At 39.0% G+C, this 13,935-nt stretch overlaps 1 protein-coding gene across 4 annotated transcripts in view; it reads right to left on the bottom strand.

The window, feature by feature from the left end:
• The window catches only part of TRAPPC3L (trafficking protein particle complex subunit 3L), a 31,987-nt gene that overhangs the window by 8,231 nt on the left and 9,821 nt on the right, over positions 1-13,935 (bottom strand). For 2 of the 4 annotated variants that reach the window (XM_064508904.1, XM_064508906.1), the window contains 4 exons: positions 13,515-13,760; positions 10,042-10,089; positions 8,385-8,482; positions 5,316-5,415 (listed from right to left, as the gene is read on the bottom strand). In XM_064508904.1, the coding sequence (XP_064364974.1) occupies positions 5,316-5,415; positions 8,385-8,482; positions 10,042-10,089; positions 13,515-13,760 (492 nt within the window). The remainder of the gene's footprint in view (positions 1-5,315; positions 5,416-8,384; positions 8,483-10,041; positions 10,090-13,514; positions 13,761-13,935) is intronic. The other 2 variants (XM_026123549.2, XM_064508905.1) reach the window with 1 other exon arrangement.

Here is a 13,935-nt window from a genome sequence, read left to right on the forward strand (position 1 = left end):
TTCTGCCAAGCTCCAAAGGCTGTACCTGTATTTTGTATTTTTGTTACAATTGGCCAAAACACGGAAATAGGCTCCAAGCTGACCTTGGCAGCCTCAGCCATTCAGATGAGACCTCTTAAGAACTGGCACAGAAGATGAGGATCTTTATCACATGCAGTTTAGATGGAAAGAACAAACTGGGTTCAACCCTTCCAAAGAAGAATCAGATACAGGTTTCCACCTCAGGGCTGCTGAAAGCAAAGCCACAGCTACTGCTCTGCAGCCCAGTGACTACGTATGCATTTTTCTCCAGAGGCTCCTCTCCTGCTACAACTATCTAAGCTCCAGGATAAATATCGCTTCCCACTTGTCTGCTTTTCTCTTTCTTCCTGACAGATGCCCCAACACCTAGTGCCCATCCCCATCCCCATCCCCCGTTCTTGGCAGGGAAGAGGAAACACAACACCTAAAAGGATCTTCCTCTTCCTACTGCCGGGGCTGCTCTCCACTTGCCAGAGCTGCCTGTCCCCTTCCTTCCACAGTGATAGCACAGAAAACCAAAGGAATAGCAGCAGACACAAAAGAAAGGACACCCAGTATGCAAATGGTCTGATCGGGGAAGGCAGGAAGCAAGTGGGTTGACATAGGGATGAGGACGGGGAAGATGTGTGTGTCTGAGTCTTGTCTCCACTGTGCTGCAAGGCTGGGACCCAGAGGTGAAAGTGCTTGTGAGAGAGGAGGGCAGAGGTATCAGACCTCAGGCTTTTGGCAGCCTCTTCTATCCCAGGAGAAAGCTCCATGCTGTGCACCTGAGCAGTCAGAAACATCTGAAATGGGAGTGTTTGACAGCCTGGCCTTCTCTGTTGTCATGGAAGTGCAATACCTCCTCTCCTCACCCTCACCCCAAGTCACTCTTAGAGGCTGGCAGAGGCTGCTAGGCACATAGACAGGTCCTCCAGCCCAGACCAGCATTACGTCCACAGGCTCCACGGCACAATGCAGAGCCCGTGTTTCTGCTCTGCAGGCTGCAGGCATGGCCTTTCTTCCGCGCCCCTTCTCCCCCCGCTCTGGTTCCTGACTTGAAGGGCAGCTGCTAAACATTAAGTGCAGCAATGTCTGCCTGGCAGGAACCTAGGTCCCTCACTGGCCCTCCTTCCCAGGGCCTTGTTATTCTAGCTGGGTTTTCTTTCCAAAATGCTTGTGATTGCCATGCAGCTCCAGGAAAGCTTTTATAAAAACAGACAAAAATAAACCCCAGTTTGACCCTACGTTTTCAACTAGAATCAGATTTTGGCAAGTTTGACTCTGTCCTTCAGGCAGCTATCACTAAAACTGGTTTATATCAATGCTGCCCCTGAACTGAGGTTCACCTGCTACCGTAGAAGCTCAGAAAGAGGTAGGGTTTATTGTTGACACTACCCAAAACAAAGTGGAAAAAAAAAAAAAAAAAAAAAAAGACCAGCAGAATCAACATTTCTCTTGGAAAATTTAGATTTTGCATTAACTCCGATATTCACTAAAAACACAAATGCATAAATAAACTGAAAACTTCTGCTCAATTCTGTGTTCTGTCCCTCAGTTTATTCTTCTCCTCAATCAGAACCCAATTTTCTCATTTAAATACTCTTCTTCTACTGTACATCCACTGCTCTGTCAAACTCCAAGCCTTTGTTACAAGAGCAATAACTAGTTAAACATGCTAACTGCCCCTCATATGCTTTCAATTGAGTTTCAGCTGTGCATTCCAGTACAACTCTTTCCAAATTCTATTGTTAAAATTTCCGGTGTAAAAGCAAACCTTCATGGAAACTATGCAAAACGAGTGGCTTGTTTGTAGTGCCAAATTAAGACCAAATTGCAAGGCAGTAAATTGAAAATTGAAAAAGAAAAGCCTCAGAGGAATAAGCAACTTAAGCAATTACATAAGTAAGTAATTTAATGGATAGATCAGAAATGAACTTTTTTTAACCCAAAACTCTTTAAAACTGCCACACACAACTTCTCTGAGGGTAAAACAAAAGTGTTTTGGTCTTTCTTTGTGTCTGCAAAAGAGAGAGAAGCAAAATGAATAAACCGTTTTGAAAAGTGCATCCATAAATCTCTGTTTCATTTCTATCCGTATGAAATGAAAAAAAAAACCACACTAAAAAGCATTACTCTATTTCCTTATAAAAATTATGACTGCAACTCTACAGGACTACATCTTGCTTAATGTCAAACAAGAAATCCATGCACAGTTAGGAATCAAAAATGTACCACTTGCGCTCTGTCAAGCCTCACTCAGCAGACCATCTTTCTTAGGTAGCAGGAATAAAATTCATTAACTTTTTGATGGTGTTCAAATGTAGTCTAGAACTACTGAAATAGTTAGGAAGCCACTAACTAATCAGTCCCTATATATACAACCATGGACTTTTCCTATTCTTTTGCTTTTCAAAGCACTGCAGGATCACAGCTACATTTACAGGATGTTTGACTATCACTACTTTAACTGATTAACTGCTCTAATTACTTCAGCCTTTTAACTGGTTTTACTCTACACATTCACCCTTTAACAGACTTGTATCTGAGAAGGGTTAAGTTTTTAAACACTTTCTGCTTGCTGATAACCCTATTAGTAAGCAGTTAAACAGTCCATCTAAAAAGCTGTGTAATTTTGAACCAACTTTAACAGCATATTTGCAGTTATTTGCTGGGTCATTTTATGTATGGTTTTTTTTTGTATCTGTCTCTGAAAAATGTGCTTGAAGACTACTTCAAAACTGTTTTGTCAAAGGAATTTATAAATGCTTTGCATATCATATTTTGCCCCAAAAAGGTTATACTCCTACTACAGAATTCCTCTTAGTCTGCTAAAAATAGTCTATTCAAGAGACTGCATGCTTTAAAGTTTGTTCCAATTTTTCCAAGTAATATTACTTCTCTCAACAGTGACTTTTTGAAGTACAAGGAAAAAGTCACTGTTTCCCTTAATTCCATGGTTAATTTCTCACTGTATTTTGTTGTTAAATCTTCTGTGCTGAAGAATGACAGTCCAGCTATACTACAGAACTGGTAAATAAGAAAACTGTGAGGATGCAGTTCAAGACCCAGCAAACCAGATATAGGGCTTATATATAAAAATTGAGAGAAAACAAAGAACAGATACTGCCTGGAAAAAATAAATATAAAATGAAGAAAAATGTGATTTTGGTGCCTGGCATCATTTTTAAATGAGACAGTCTATTTCAATACAGTGATTGAAACACTGCTTGTCTTACGTTTTCAATTCAGCTGCTCTCAGAATCTCGAATGGATCCTCTGCCCTATCTCAGCTTCCTTAGGAGCCTTGCTACACATCACCCAGATCCTGAGATATGTCACTCAAATTCAGAGGCTGATTTGAGATGCTTTATTTTAGGAATAATTTAGTTTTCACTCTTTCATGAGCTAATGGGTTCTGACTGGCATTTGGTAATGTCACCTGCTCTGCTTTGAAACTTTGGCAGATTGTGGTATATGTGTGTGTTTTGCACTTGTGCATGTGCAGTGATTTACTTTATAGCCTTAGCAGCAATAGCAGATGAAAAGAGGTCCTTTCTCTATTTCTATGACAGCCATCACTTCCTCTATGACAAGCATTTTTGAATGATAATATAACTTCTGTTCTTCCATTTCAACCAAATGTAACTTAGGAATTTCTGATATGGTTACTGCGAGCAGAATCAAACATCACCTGGTAACATCTGTGTGCACTTTGTACTAGGATACTCCTGTGGTACCAGTATATACCACTACCTTAGCACACCAACCCAGAGTTTCCCTGTTCTTTAGTTAGTGCTTAAACATAACGTTCACATTTAGCTGCTGCTGCTGGTAATTCTAAGCAATGAAAAAGCATGCCAGGCCTACTTTTGTCTCCCCAAATGAGCAAATGGAAATGAATCTCCACTCAATTAGTTAAGGAAGAACTGATGTCCAGATCTCCACTTACAGCAAATGACCACTTAGCAAGCAGTTCTTTCTCCTAAAGTATGGTTAATTTTTGTCATCAGGAAAGGCCAGACATAGCTGACAACACTTACCAGCTGAAGATCATTAAGGATAAAAGAAATCATTCACAGTGATCTGACTGCATATCAGAAAGTCTGAGCTAACTGAATAGCTCTGAAGTACCACCTCCTTTATAGTGGAGCAGCAGTCTAAAGAGACTAGACACCTGTGTCTACCCTGTGGATTTTTGCAGCAGCTTCCCTGGGAGGTCTGGTTTGCCTCAGAGGCAAGAATATATCTTTAAAAGGCTCTATATTGCCACTGAGTTTCCTTCCAGATCTTTATTGTCTGACAGTAGTACAAAAGACCGTTCAGTAAAAGGGAATTTTCCATCAAAGGCAGGGGAGAAGTACCCACACTAGTTTTATCCTTTTGATTTGTGGGTAGTGAGGATAATTTTGTTCTCACTTTCTATTCTCACAATTCCTCTCTTCTTCCATGGAGTCTTGCTTCCACACAAAATCCTGCAGCTTTTTCCAAACATTACCATGTTTAAGATTAAACGCTGGAGAGAGTTCAGAGGGTAGGAATAATAATGTCAAAATTTAAGACTGCAACAGACAGTTAAGGCTTACATTTCTGGGAGAGAAAAATTGAGGGAACACATGATTTGAAGTCTGTTAAAAGTGGATCCTTTTTTGTTGTTTGCCACATCCTCTGGCAGGAGTAGAGGAAAACAACTTAATCTGCAGCAAACAAAAAAGAAACTTTCTTACTCTTCTAACAGACTACTAGGAAAGACTGTGAATTCTCCTTCATAGAAGAATTTTAAGATCAAGTTAGCAACTGATATTAAGATCAGGTCAGGTCATGGTTTAGCAGCCTCTCATAGGTTGTATATCACTTTGAGTTTCTTATCCTCAACTCTTATGTAAAACTAATACCCATGTGAACAAAATCTGCAATTCTGGTGACCATTTGTGACACACTTACATTGTGGGTTTAACAAGATCCTATGCAAAATTCTTGACTCACTAAACATCACATTTTTTGTGCCCTGTTGAATGCTTTCCTTTCCAGCCTGGTATTTACACATTATGCTACACAGAGAGAAACTGATGTCTCCTCTCTATAGCCATACCTCTGCGTGCTGCTAATTGATGTAAAGTTATACACAAGAAAAAAGGCCATATTTAGCACAGTGGAAGCATGTGTGTGATCATGCAGAATAGTCATTTTTGATAGACAATTATGATACAGCAGAAGATGTAGATAACAGTTTTGGAGCAAACTGATAAATGAAAGAGGGAAAAGCGGAGACCACTAAAGGTGACCAGCCTCTAGAGAATATAAATCTCACTTACCTGTGCAATCATTTCTGCAGTTTCAGAATAACTGCGGCATTTTTTCACAGCTGAACGAGCTAAAAAATCTTCAATCAGCCTTACGCCAATGCCATACCCCCTAAAGGAAAACCAGAGAAAGTTAACATTCAGAATGGGGTATTTCTTCCCACCTGCTGTCTCCCTAATCTGTCTCTTGCACTTTCTCAGCAAAACAGCTGCATGTTCCTGAATAAATGGTTTTGAGGACATTAGATTTTGCTGGACTTGATTCTTATTTCTACCACATTTTGCAGTACCGGTGGCCTGCCCTTCATGCACTCATATGAGAAATTGTACTCCTTTAAATTCTTTCTACTTAGCAAACATGATATGAATGTTGATTATATATACTTTATCTATACATACATATATCTATATAGAGGTATATAAATATTAGATCTTTACATATAACATATAATACATAAACAACATATAAATGAAGGCTGATTCATACTGTTCTATCACTAAAAAACTTAGCATAGGATTTTCTCCAATCCTGTGTGATCCCCAGAGTTCATGTCATGCTGTCTCTAACAAGGTGAATAAAAGCAACTGCCCCTTCAAGTCACAGTATTCATCTGTGGGGTTGGCATGGAGTTTAACTAATCCTCGTCATCCTCTTTGCAGAGTTCGAGTGTCAGGCAAACCCATAGGAAATGGAATCACAGCTGGTCCCTTTCATTTTATCCTCTTATCTCTTCACCTCTCTTCACCTTTTTTTTTTTTTTTTTGCTCTTCCTCTACATTTCCCTCTTTGCCTTCTTTCTCTCTAACCTTGTCTCTCCCTTCACCTACTAATTTCAGAAAGAATCCAATGGTTGCTAGTTAATATACAGTTTGCATTTTGCATTTAAAACAATATAATTTCTGAGAAATGAAAGGGCAATAAAAAAGATGAATGTTAATGAAATTTTCCATAAAACAAATATTCATTGCTTGCTCTCATACATTAACATAGGTCAGTAAATACATAGTGTATACAATAGAAATGCTTATATTATAGCAAGCATTTATTGAAAAAGGAGAAGTTTATGAGATTGACACAAATGTAATGAAATAATCTGAACCAATTCAGAAATGCTTTTATGGAATTTTTCATTTCTGTTTAAGTGGATATTCTTAATCTCTGACTGATTGTCAGAGGTCTTACATCCTCCATAAAGCAGGCTGCAGTCAATGGAAAGTTTCTCACTGATTTTATTTCATGTCTGATGATAAGAAGCCGAAAAGTGATCTGATGTCTAATGTGATGACAAGACAAAAAATGTTTCTGGCAGAGTGAGGTTCAAAATAACAGTATGTAATGCACCAGAAAACTATGAAATATTTATTTATTGCCTAAGTATCAATACCAGTAATGTTGGTAAATATGTCATCAACAGCTAGCAAGGTATGTATTATTGATGTACCAGACAGTATTTAGATCTTTTTTAATTTTTATGCCTCAGATCTGCAAAGCCAAATGAATAATAGACTGACAAGCAGCTATCTAGTAAGTGTACAGGAGGAGAAAAAAAAAAAAAAAGCCCTTCTCACTACAGATTATATATGTATATATAAATATAGAGAGAGCTCAAAATACTGTTCCCATCTGTCACAGGACTGATCTACGGAGTCAGTTCCCCAAGCTGGGCTGTTTTCATCTTCACAGAAGCAAGGCTGAAGTCCTAGTACTCTGATAAAACTTATTATTTCATCACATCTTCCTCTTTGTCAAGAGAAAAACAAGCAGAAAAACATTAAAGTGTTACAGAAGCAGCTATAATAATAACAATATGAGACACACCTCCACACCTCCCCAAACTACCTTTTCCTGGTTTCTGTCATAGTGTCAGAAACAAATCCACATTTTTTTTGAAGTGTATCATTTTTATCAGAGCTGAATGAGGAATTAATATCAAATAACTACCTGAGAGATGTTGCCAATTTTCAGTTTGTGAATAAATCACTTTTCTTCCCCAAATCAATGATTTTTTTCCTCACTTCCACTTCTCACTTTTCTCACTGTAGCTTATTTGCAAGCTTTCGGTCTAATAGTGAAGCATCTACTCTGTTCAGTGTGATTGTTGTACATCACTTGGTATGTCTGTTTTTCCTGGAAGTACAAGCTCTTCTAATGAGGATCTCAGTGTATCCTCTCACTAATCTGTCCAAAAATAGCTTCTGTCTGATTTTGTATGATATTATTATTTTTATGGTGATAATACCCAGGAATCTCCGTCAGAATCACACGACCCTATATGCACATAGGATCTTCCCTTTCCAAAGAGCTTACCTGTATAAAAATCAGTTCTTAACTGATCATTCCTGCTATTTCACTCTCTGCTGTATACTACTTTTAAAGCTGAGAGGCCAGGTTGCTCCTAATCCAGGGGGAAAGAGAGCCACTGCCATAGGACAATTCAGAGTACCCAAGTCAGACACCTGAATTACACCCTCAGGGAAGGCTATTGACTACAAACTGAGGCAGCTCTTTGACTTAGTCACCTAAACCAAACCCCTAAAATCTGGCATTGTGACCACAAGTTAGCTGTCCAAGTCACAAAACCACTGTGTAGCTAGATGAGGGGAAGCACTGGGAAGGAAGGCCACAAGGAGAGTGGACACACAAGTGCATGTTAGCTAGAAAACATCTGCAAGAAATAAAAAGGTTGAGTAGTTCTAAATACTATGGAAGTGAAGAACTAGAAGAGGAAAGTTAAGACGGAAACTGAAAAAGGATATGTGGAAATAGGAGACAGAATTTAGAATTTGATATTATTAATTAGCTTAACAAAGGATTAACAAGGAACAAGTGTCAGTTATCAGACCAATCCCCACACTATTCTTAGGAGAATTGAAAAGTTAATTGCTGATTTTCTTAATCATAAGTAAATGTTACTCCTGTTGACAGAACATTGAATCTTATTCTCATACTTTGTGCTGTCCTAAATAAAGTTCTGGAACTCAAAAAATAACAGACATAAAGCTGAAAGGGAATATGCAGTTGGACAAATAGCACTATGAGTGAAGTTGAATATTTTAACGCAGAGTAAATGTAGTACTTACATTCTATCTAAACAGGTGTTGACATCTTCATCTTTTTCATAGTCCTTACACAGCTGGGCTACCAACGCACCATATGTGAGCACAAAAAGTTCTCTGCTCTGCCAGGTAAAGGTGGAAATTGAGAATGAAATAAACTACGATCAAACTCTTACCATACTTCTAAGCTGCTGCTGTATTAAAAACAAACAAAAATACCCTTTACATTAATAAGAAATTTTTGTCCATGGACTTGTAACCACTGAAATCTTCAGTTCAAGTCTGACAGAAACTAATTTCATCATCACTTGAGTCTCTGTGCAGAGATTTTGCTTGTATGAAATACCATTTGCTAGGACACAACTACTTTAATCAGACAAATTCTTGAATCCTATAACAGCACGTATGAATGCTGGATTGATAAATGCCATTAAATGATATTCAAGATTAATGGCAAGCATTTAGCTGTGGGAAGAATAATTGAGGCAATGAGCTATTAGTCCTTTTATAAGCTGAATAACAGTGTATACAGAGAAACTCCATTTGCTTCAAAAAGATACATTTGATTTGATTCAAATCATTACGTTTCCTCCAAAAATACAAAGTAGATACAAAAGATACTAGTTCAGAACAGTAAAAAATTACTATCATTCAGCACAAGTGTGAAGAATAACACAACAAGCAAAGCAGAAAAGAATCAGTCCCATTAACATCTCTGTTTCTTTACAAATCTTTACAAATAACATGTGTCACTATCCATACTAACTCTCCAAATGCCTGGACAGTCTCATTGTAACATTATTTCCACTACATCTAAGTAAGCAAAAGTAGGTCCTATTGCCAGCGTAGCCTGCTTTTAAAATGTCATTTTCTGTCAACCAACAGAAGGTAAATGCTTATATATCCTGACATGAGCTGATTACCTAGATTTAGAAATATCAGTTTCTGTTAGAGGATTTATCTACATGGGGAAATGTGGTCACAATTAGCTAACATCATAATTAACGTAACCTCAACCCATCTTTAGTGTAGATTCATTTTTTCCTCCTTTCATTTAGCAAATAAGTCCACCTTTTCCAGTGTAGGCACAGGTATCCTTTGCTTACTCAGATTTATGGCCATCGCCTGCTTGTGGAGTATCTCTGCAGGCGGGTACAGCTAGCAGGGGCATGTTGTCTGATCAGTTAGCTTAAGTGATTAAACAGATAGTGTCACCAAAATCGTCTGAGTTTGTTTCCAACATGTTATAGGACCTTGCTAACAGCTGAAGTTAACTAGAGAGCATTTATATCAACTGCTCCATCATCAGATTGCTGAGGGTGGGACTGCCAGGAAAGGGTGATGAGTAGCTAGAGGAGAGCTCCTCCCCTACTGCCAGTGGCGCTGGGCATGGGCTCACACAGAGAGAGATAACTAACTGATGTGACTGAGAAGATCCGAGGAATGCAGAGAACTGCCCAGGCCTATACGAATGTTGAGGATCTTGTGCAATATAACCAATAAAATGCTTTAGGGGATCTATTAGAAGAATAAGATGATTTTTTCCTAAGGGAATGATTCTGGGGTGTCTATATGTACGTATCTATATATGTATTTTTTTTATATATGTATATATTTAAGGAAAATATTTACTTCTGAAACTCTTCGCTACAAAACCATAACATACAGATTTGCTGCATACCATGTGATGTGCAGAGGCAGAGGATGAAATGGTGGGTAAATGCCAGTCCTACAATATAAAAAGAAGTACAGGAGGAAAATGACATGGGTTCATGCAATTCTTTGTGGTGTCTTTCAATGAATAGTCAAAAGAAGGAAACACAATGTGATGCTATAAAATGTAAACGCAATTTAAAGAGAAATGTAAATCACATTGGCAGGAATGAGTTTCACAGCCCAGCCCAATGCAACACTGGCCTATGATTTGGATTCCTTAGTGATGCCACACCAAAATGATCATAAACAGTGGATTTTGAATTGTAATTGGAACCAGAATGAAATATTGTGGTTTTGTCTTACTTTGGCTTTAGGTTTTCCACGTGCACATCACATTTCAATTATTATTCAGATAGAAAGTTGTCTCTTCTAACACTTGCCCCTTGAAAGCTAGACATCTGGATACAGCATGGTCATCTAAGACAGTGTGTATCAACAAAGAAAGGAAGTGGCTACAGAGGGTAATTGAGCCTATCAGAGGGTTTACGTGCCTCCTTGCAATGTCCTTCTCCTTTAGTTGTAGTGAGAGAATAAGCGATCAAAAGCAGACTTCTAAAATTAAAGCGGCTAATATTAAATGGAACAAATCCCATAATTGGTCTGATTAACTAAACAAGACTGGCTAAAGCTCATTTAAGTGCTTTTTAACCATTCTTAAAAGATACTGTTTGAGTTGGTTAATGCAGAAGTTGTGGCTGGTATGGCTGCACTACATGAGCAAGACTGAGGGGACAAGTAAGGACCACAGCTGCCTGGCCAGAAAGCAGAGTAGCATGGTGCCCTGCAGCATCAAGAGCAATGGAAGAAGTCAAAGTCTCTGCACAGATCCTGTCACAAGCACTAGTCTGGGATCCTTAGCTGTGCAGCAAGCTGGAGGAAAGTTTTCTTCTCTCTTGCTCCAGGATCCCGCTTTATCACCTCCAGAGCACTGCAGAATTGACTGTATTAAGTAGGAGCAGCAGCTGGCCCTTAAGGGAAGGAGTATTTTGGCTCTCATTAAACTTCTTGGACACAAATTCAAGAAAATGCTACTGGCCTGTAGCAGGTGGGTAGATCAGAGGTTCTTTTCAGTCTATAACCTATGGAAAAAATACTAGTAAACACCAATGACAGCAATAGAACAAATTATGCAGGGAAGGAAAGAAGGGCTTGGTAGACAGACCTCCTCCTGCTCCCATTGTATCAAGGGTTTGGAGTTTAAGAAATGCTCCCCTTTCAACAGGACACTTAAAAATGTTAACTAGTTTAAGACCATTTTCTAAACTCTCCTTGGTGATAACCCCTATTTACAATAATATTGCACGCTTTGCCAAATTTTAGTTAACAAGATTTTGATGCAGTAAATGGATTTTGCACAGGTTCTGTGTTGTTCCAGGCTCGACAAAAATATGATGTTGTAATAAGACAAATGCCTTAGAGAAACCTAAGCATACTATATCAACGTAATTATATTTATCAGCCACTCTTGCAATGCAATAAAAAAATCAATTTATTTGACAAAATCTTTTCCCCATAAACTCATGCAGATTGACATAAATTATATCATACAGCAAGCTGCACTTACTACCTCTGCCTCTGTCACTTGGTCACTCGAGACTCTCACTGCCCCCTCCTACAGCAGCCCATGTCACTCATCATTCACCCTCATGCTGCTTGCTGACCTGGATCATCATGAATATAAGTTTAAAGTTGGGTGTCCTACAGAACTGAGGCTTAGCTGATCACTTTAGCCTTCTGTAAGGCCTTTCCTAACAGCTACTGCCTTCACCAGACAGTTTCAGCCATTTTTCATGGGGGCATAGACATATCAACTGGCATACGTACTGTGGAAATCAGTGGCTTTGTAGATGAGGGGACAGATGATACAGCTGCCCCACTAAGAAGGCGATGTGGGAGATGCAGATGAGAACTGAAGATACAATAGGGAAAGCAAATGGGATAACCAGGATGTCATGTGGGCAAGTGATATGGAGTCCTCCGTGCAAGGTATTGCAGAACAGTGTAGGCAGGGAGGGTGAGACTGCAGACATTGCAGTGGGGGCACAGGACTGTAGGATGACTGTGATCTCGGTTAAGAGTGTATATACAGCCTGGAGGCCATAGTTAATTGTAAAAGAGGTTCCACTAATTCTGCTGCTTTTTGAACTAACTATACCAGTGGACAGATTTACATCCAACTGACTTTGTTATCCAGACCTTTGCATAAGAAACCAGGCTAGACAAACAGTATTTGTTGACGAGAAAACCCTTAGTTTTAGAAATAAATGGCTAACGTCTTAAGCTATTGAGACATGTAGTCCTCACTGAAAGAAATTCTGAAGTGCAAAGGAATGGCATCACATCCAAATGAGGTGACTCACTTCATGTTTCAAACCAGAATAAATCATCTGCCTTTCTGGAAAAAAGATGTTCAGTTGTAAGATTAAAATGACACAGGTTCCAGGCAAAAGGTTAAAAGTCAAATGTTCTTTGAATAGGATTTTACTATCTGAATTTGTTATACTTTAGATACCACAGCTAGAGAAGAAGGAGAATAGCTGGTAACCTTAATGGTACAAAAACTTTTTTATGATCATGCAGTTTAAGAAGTCCTCTTCGGGAATTCTTGCATGCCGTGTATTTAAAGCAACTACTAGAATTTTAGGAGAATATTAACATCAAGTGAAGAAAAGGAAGGAAGTTTTTGTCCACATAACTTCTACTCAATACAGTTCTGTACTATGAGATCAATGGTCAAACCCAACATCCAAAGACAACAGTTAAAGTTTACCATTGTTTTTCCAAGAATCAGATTTTGGCTTTAAAAGCCAGATGTTACAATCCTCTGAAAGAGCACTGTGCAACATTAGGAGGATGAAGAAGGATCTCTGGTCATGCAACACAAACCCCAGAACAAGATGTGGTCTGCTATCTAGGAGGCACACAGTGAGTACCAGGTACGCTGCAGCCCCAGCTGAACCATCTATTCCTGTCACTGCTCATGAGCCAAAGATGTGGCTGGCACAGCTTCATTTCCCCAAATCAGAAGCAGAGTTTTGGCCTCAGGATTCATGCTGAGGGCAGGACTACCTGAAAATCATTTCATATAGCCGATAGCTATAGCAGATAGCTGGAGAGATATCAAGGTTCCCAGAGCAAATCTTAGTATTACTGCTCAGAATCAGACAGACTCCAGCTCCTATGGACAGTCTTTTTTTATGCCACGGCTTTAAAGCTCACAGCTTGTTGGCAGCTCATAAGAGGGTCTCACTGTACCCATAAATGCTGCCCTCATTCTCATACTGGCAGACGCATCCCCAGAATTTCTTACTGAAGTCTGGTTCCTTTATACACTTTCAAGCTTTTCTGAAATCATGACTGTACAAAACACATTAATTCAATAACAGCTGATTCTAACTCCACGCACAATTTTAGTTGCAGGTTATTGAAAAGTCTTACTATTTTGTGATTGTCTTGCTTTCTTCCTGGTGGTCGTGACATGTTGCTTGTGTAACGCTTGAAGTACTTGATTGCCTGTTTATATCTTTTCTTCCTCGAGCAGCATATTCTTCTCTCAGTTACTGTATTTTCTCCTTCCCTTCTCCAAAGTTCTCTCCTTTCTTCTCTTCCACCTTTGCAGGAGATGCATTTGCTGCATTCTGTAATGCTGCTGATGCTCCTCCTATTCTCTATGTGCACTAAGCCCTTTGGGAGGAATTTGATTGATTGGCAGCAGATTTGCCTCTGAACATAACAGAAATAACTGCTCCATCCATAAGAATGGATTTTAATCAAATACACAGCAAACAGACATGGGAAGTCAAACCAGGCAGCCCCAAGAGATTTGCAAGTCTCATGCTTTAAGGGAAAACAAATACAC

Source organism: Dromaius novaehollandiae, chromosome 3, assembly GCF_036370855.1.
Source record: "Dromaius novaehollandiae isolate bDroNov1 chromosome 3, bDroNov1.hap1, whole genome shotgun sequence".
Taxonomy (NCBI): Eukaryota; Metazoa; Chordata; class Aves; order Casuariiformes; family Dromaiidae; genus Dromaius; species Dromaius novaehollandiae.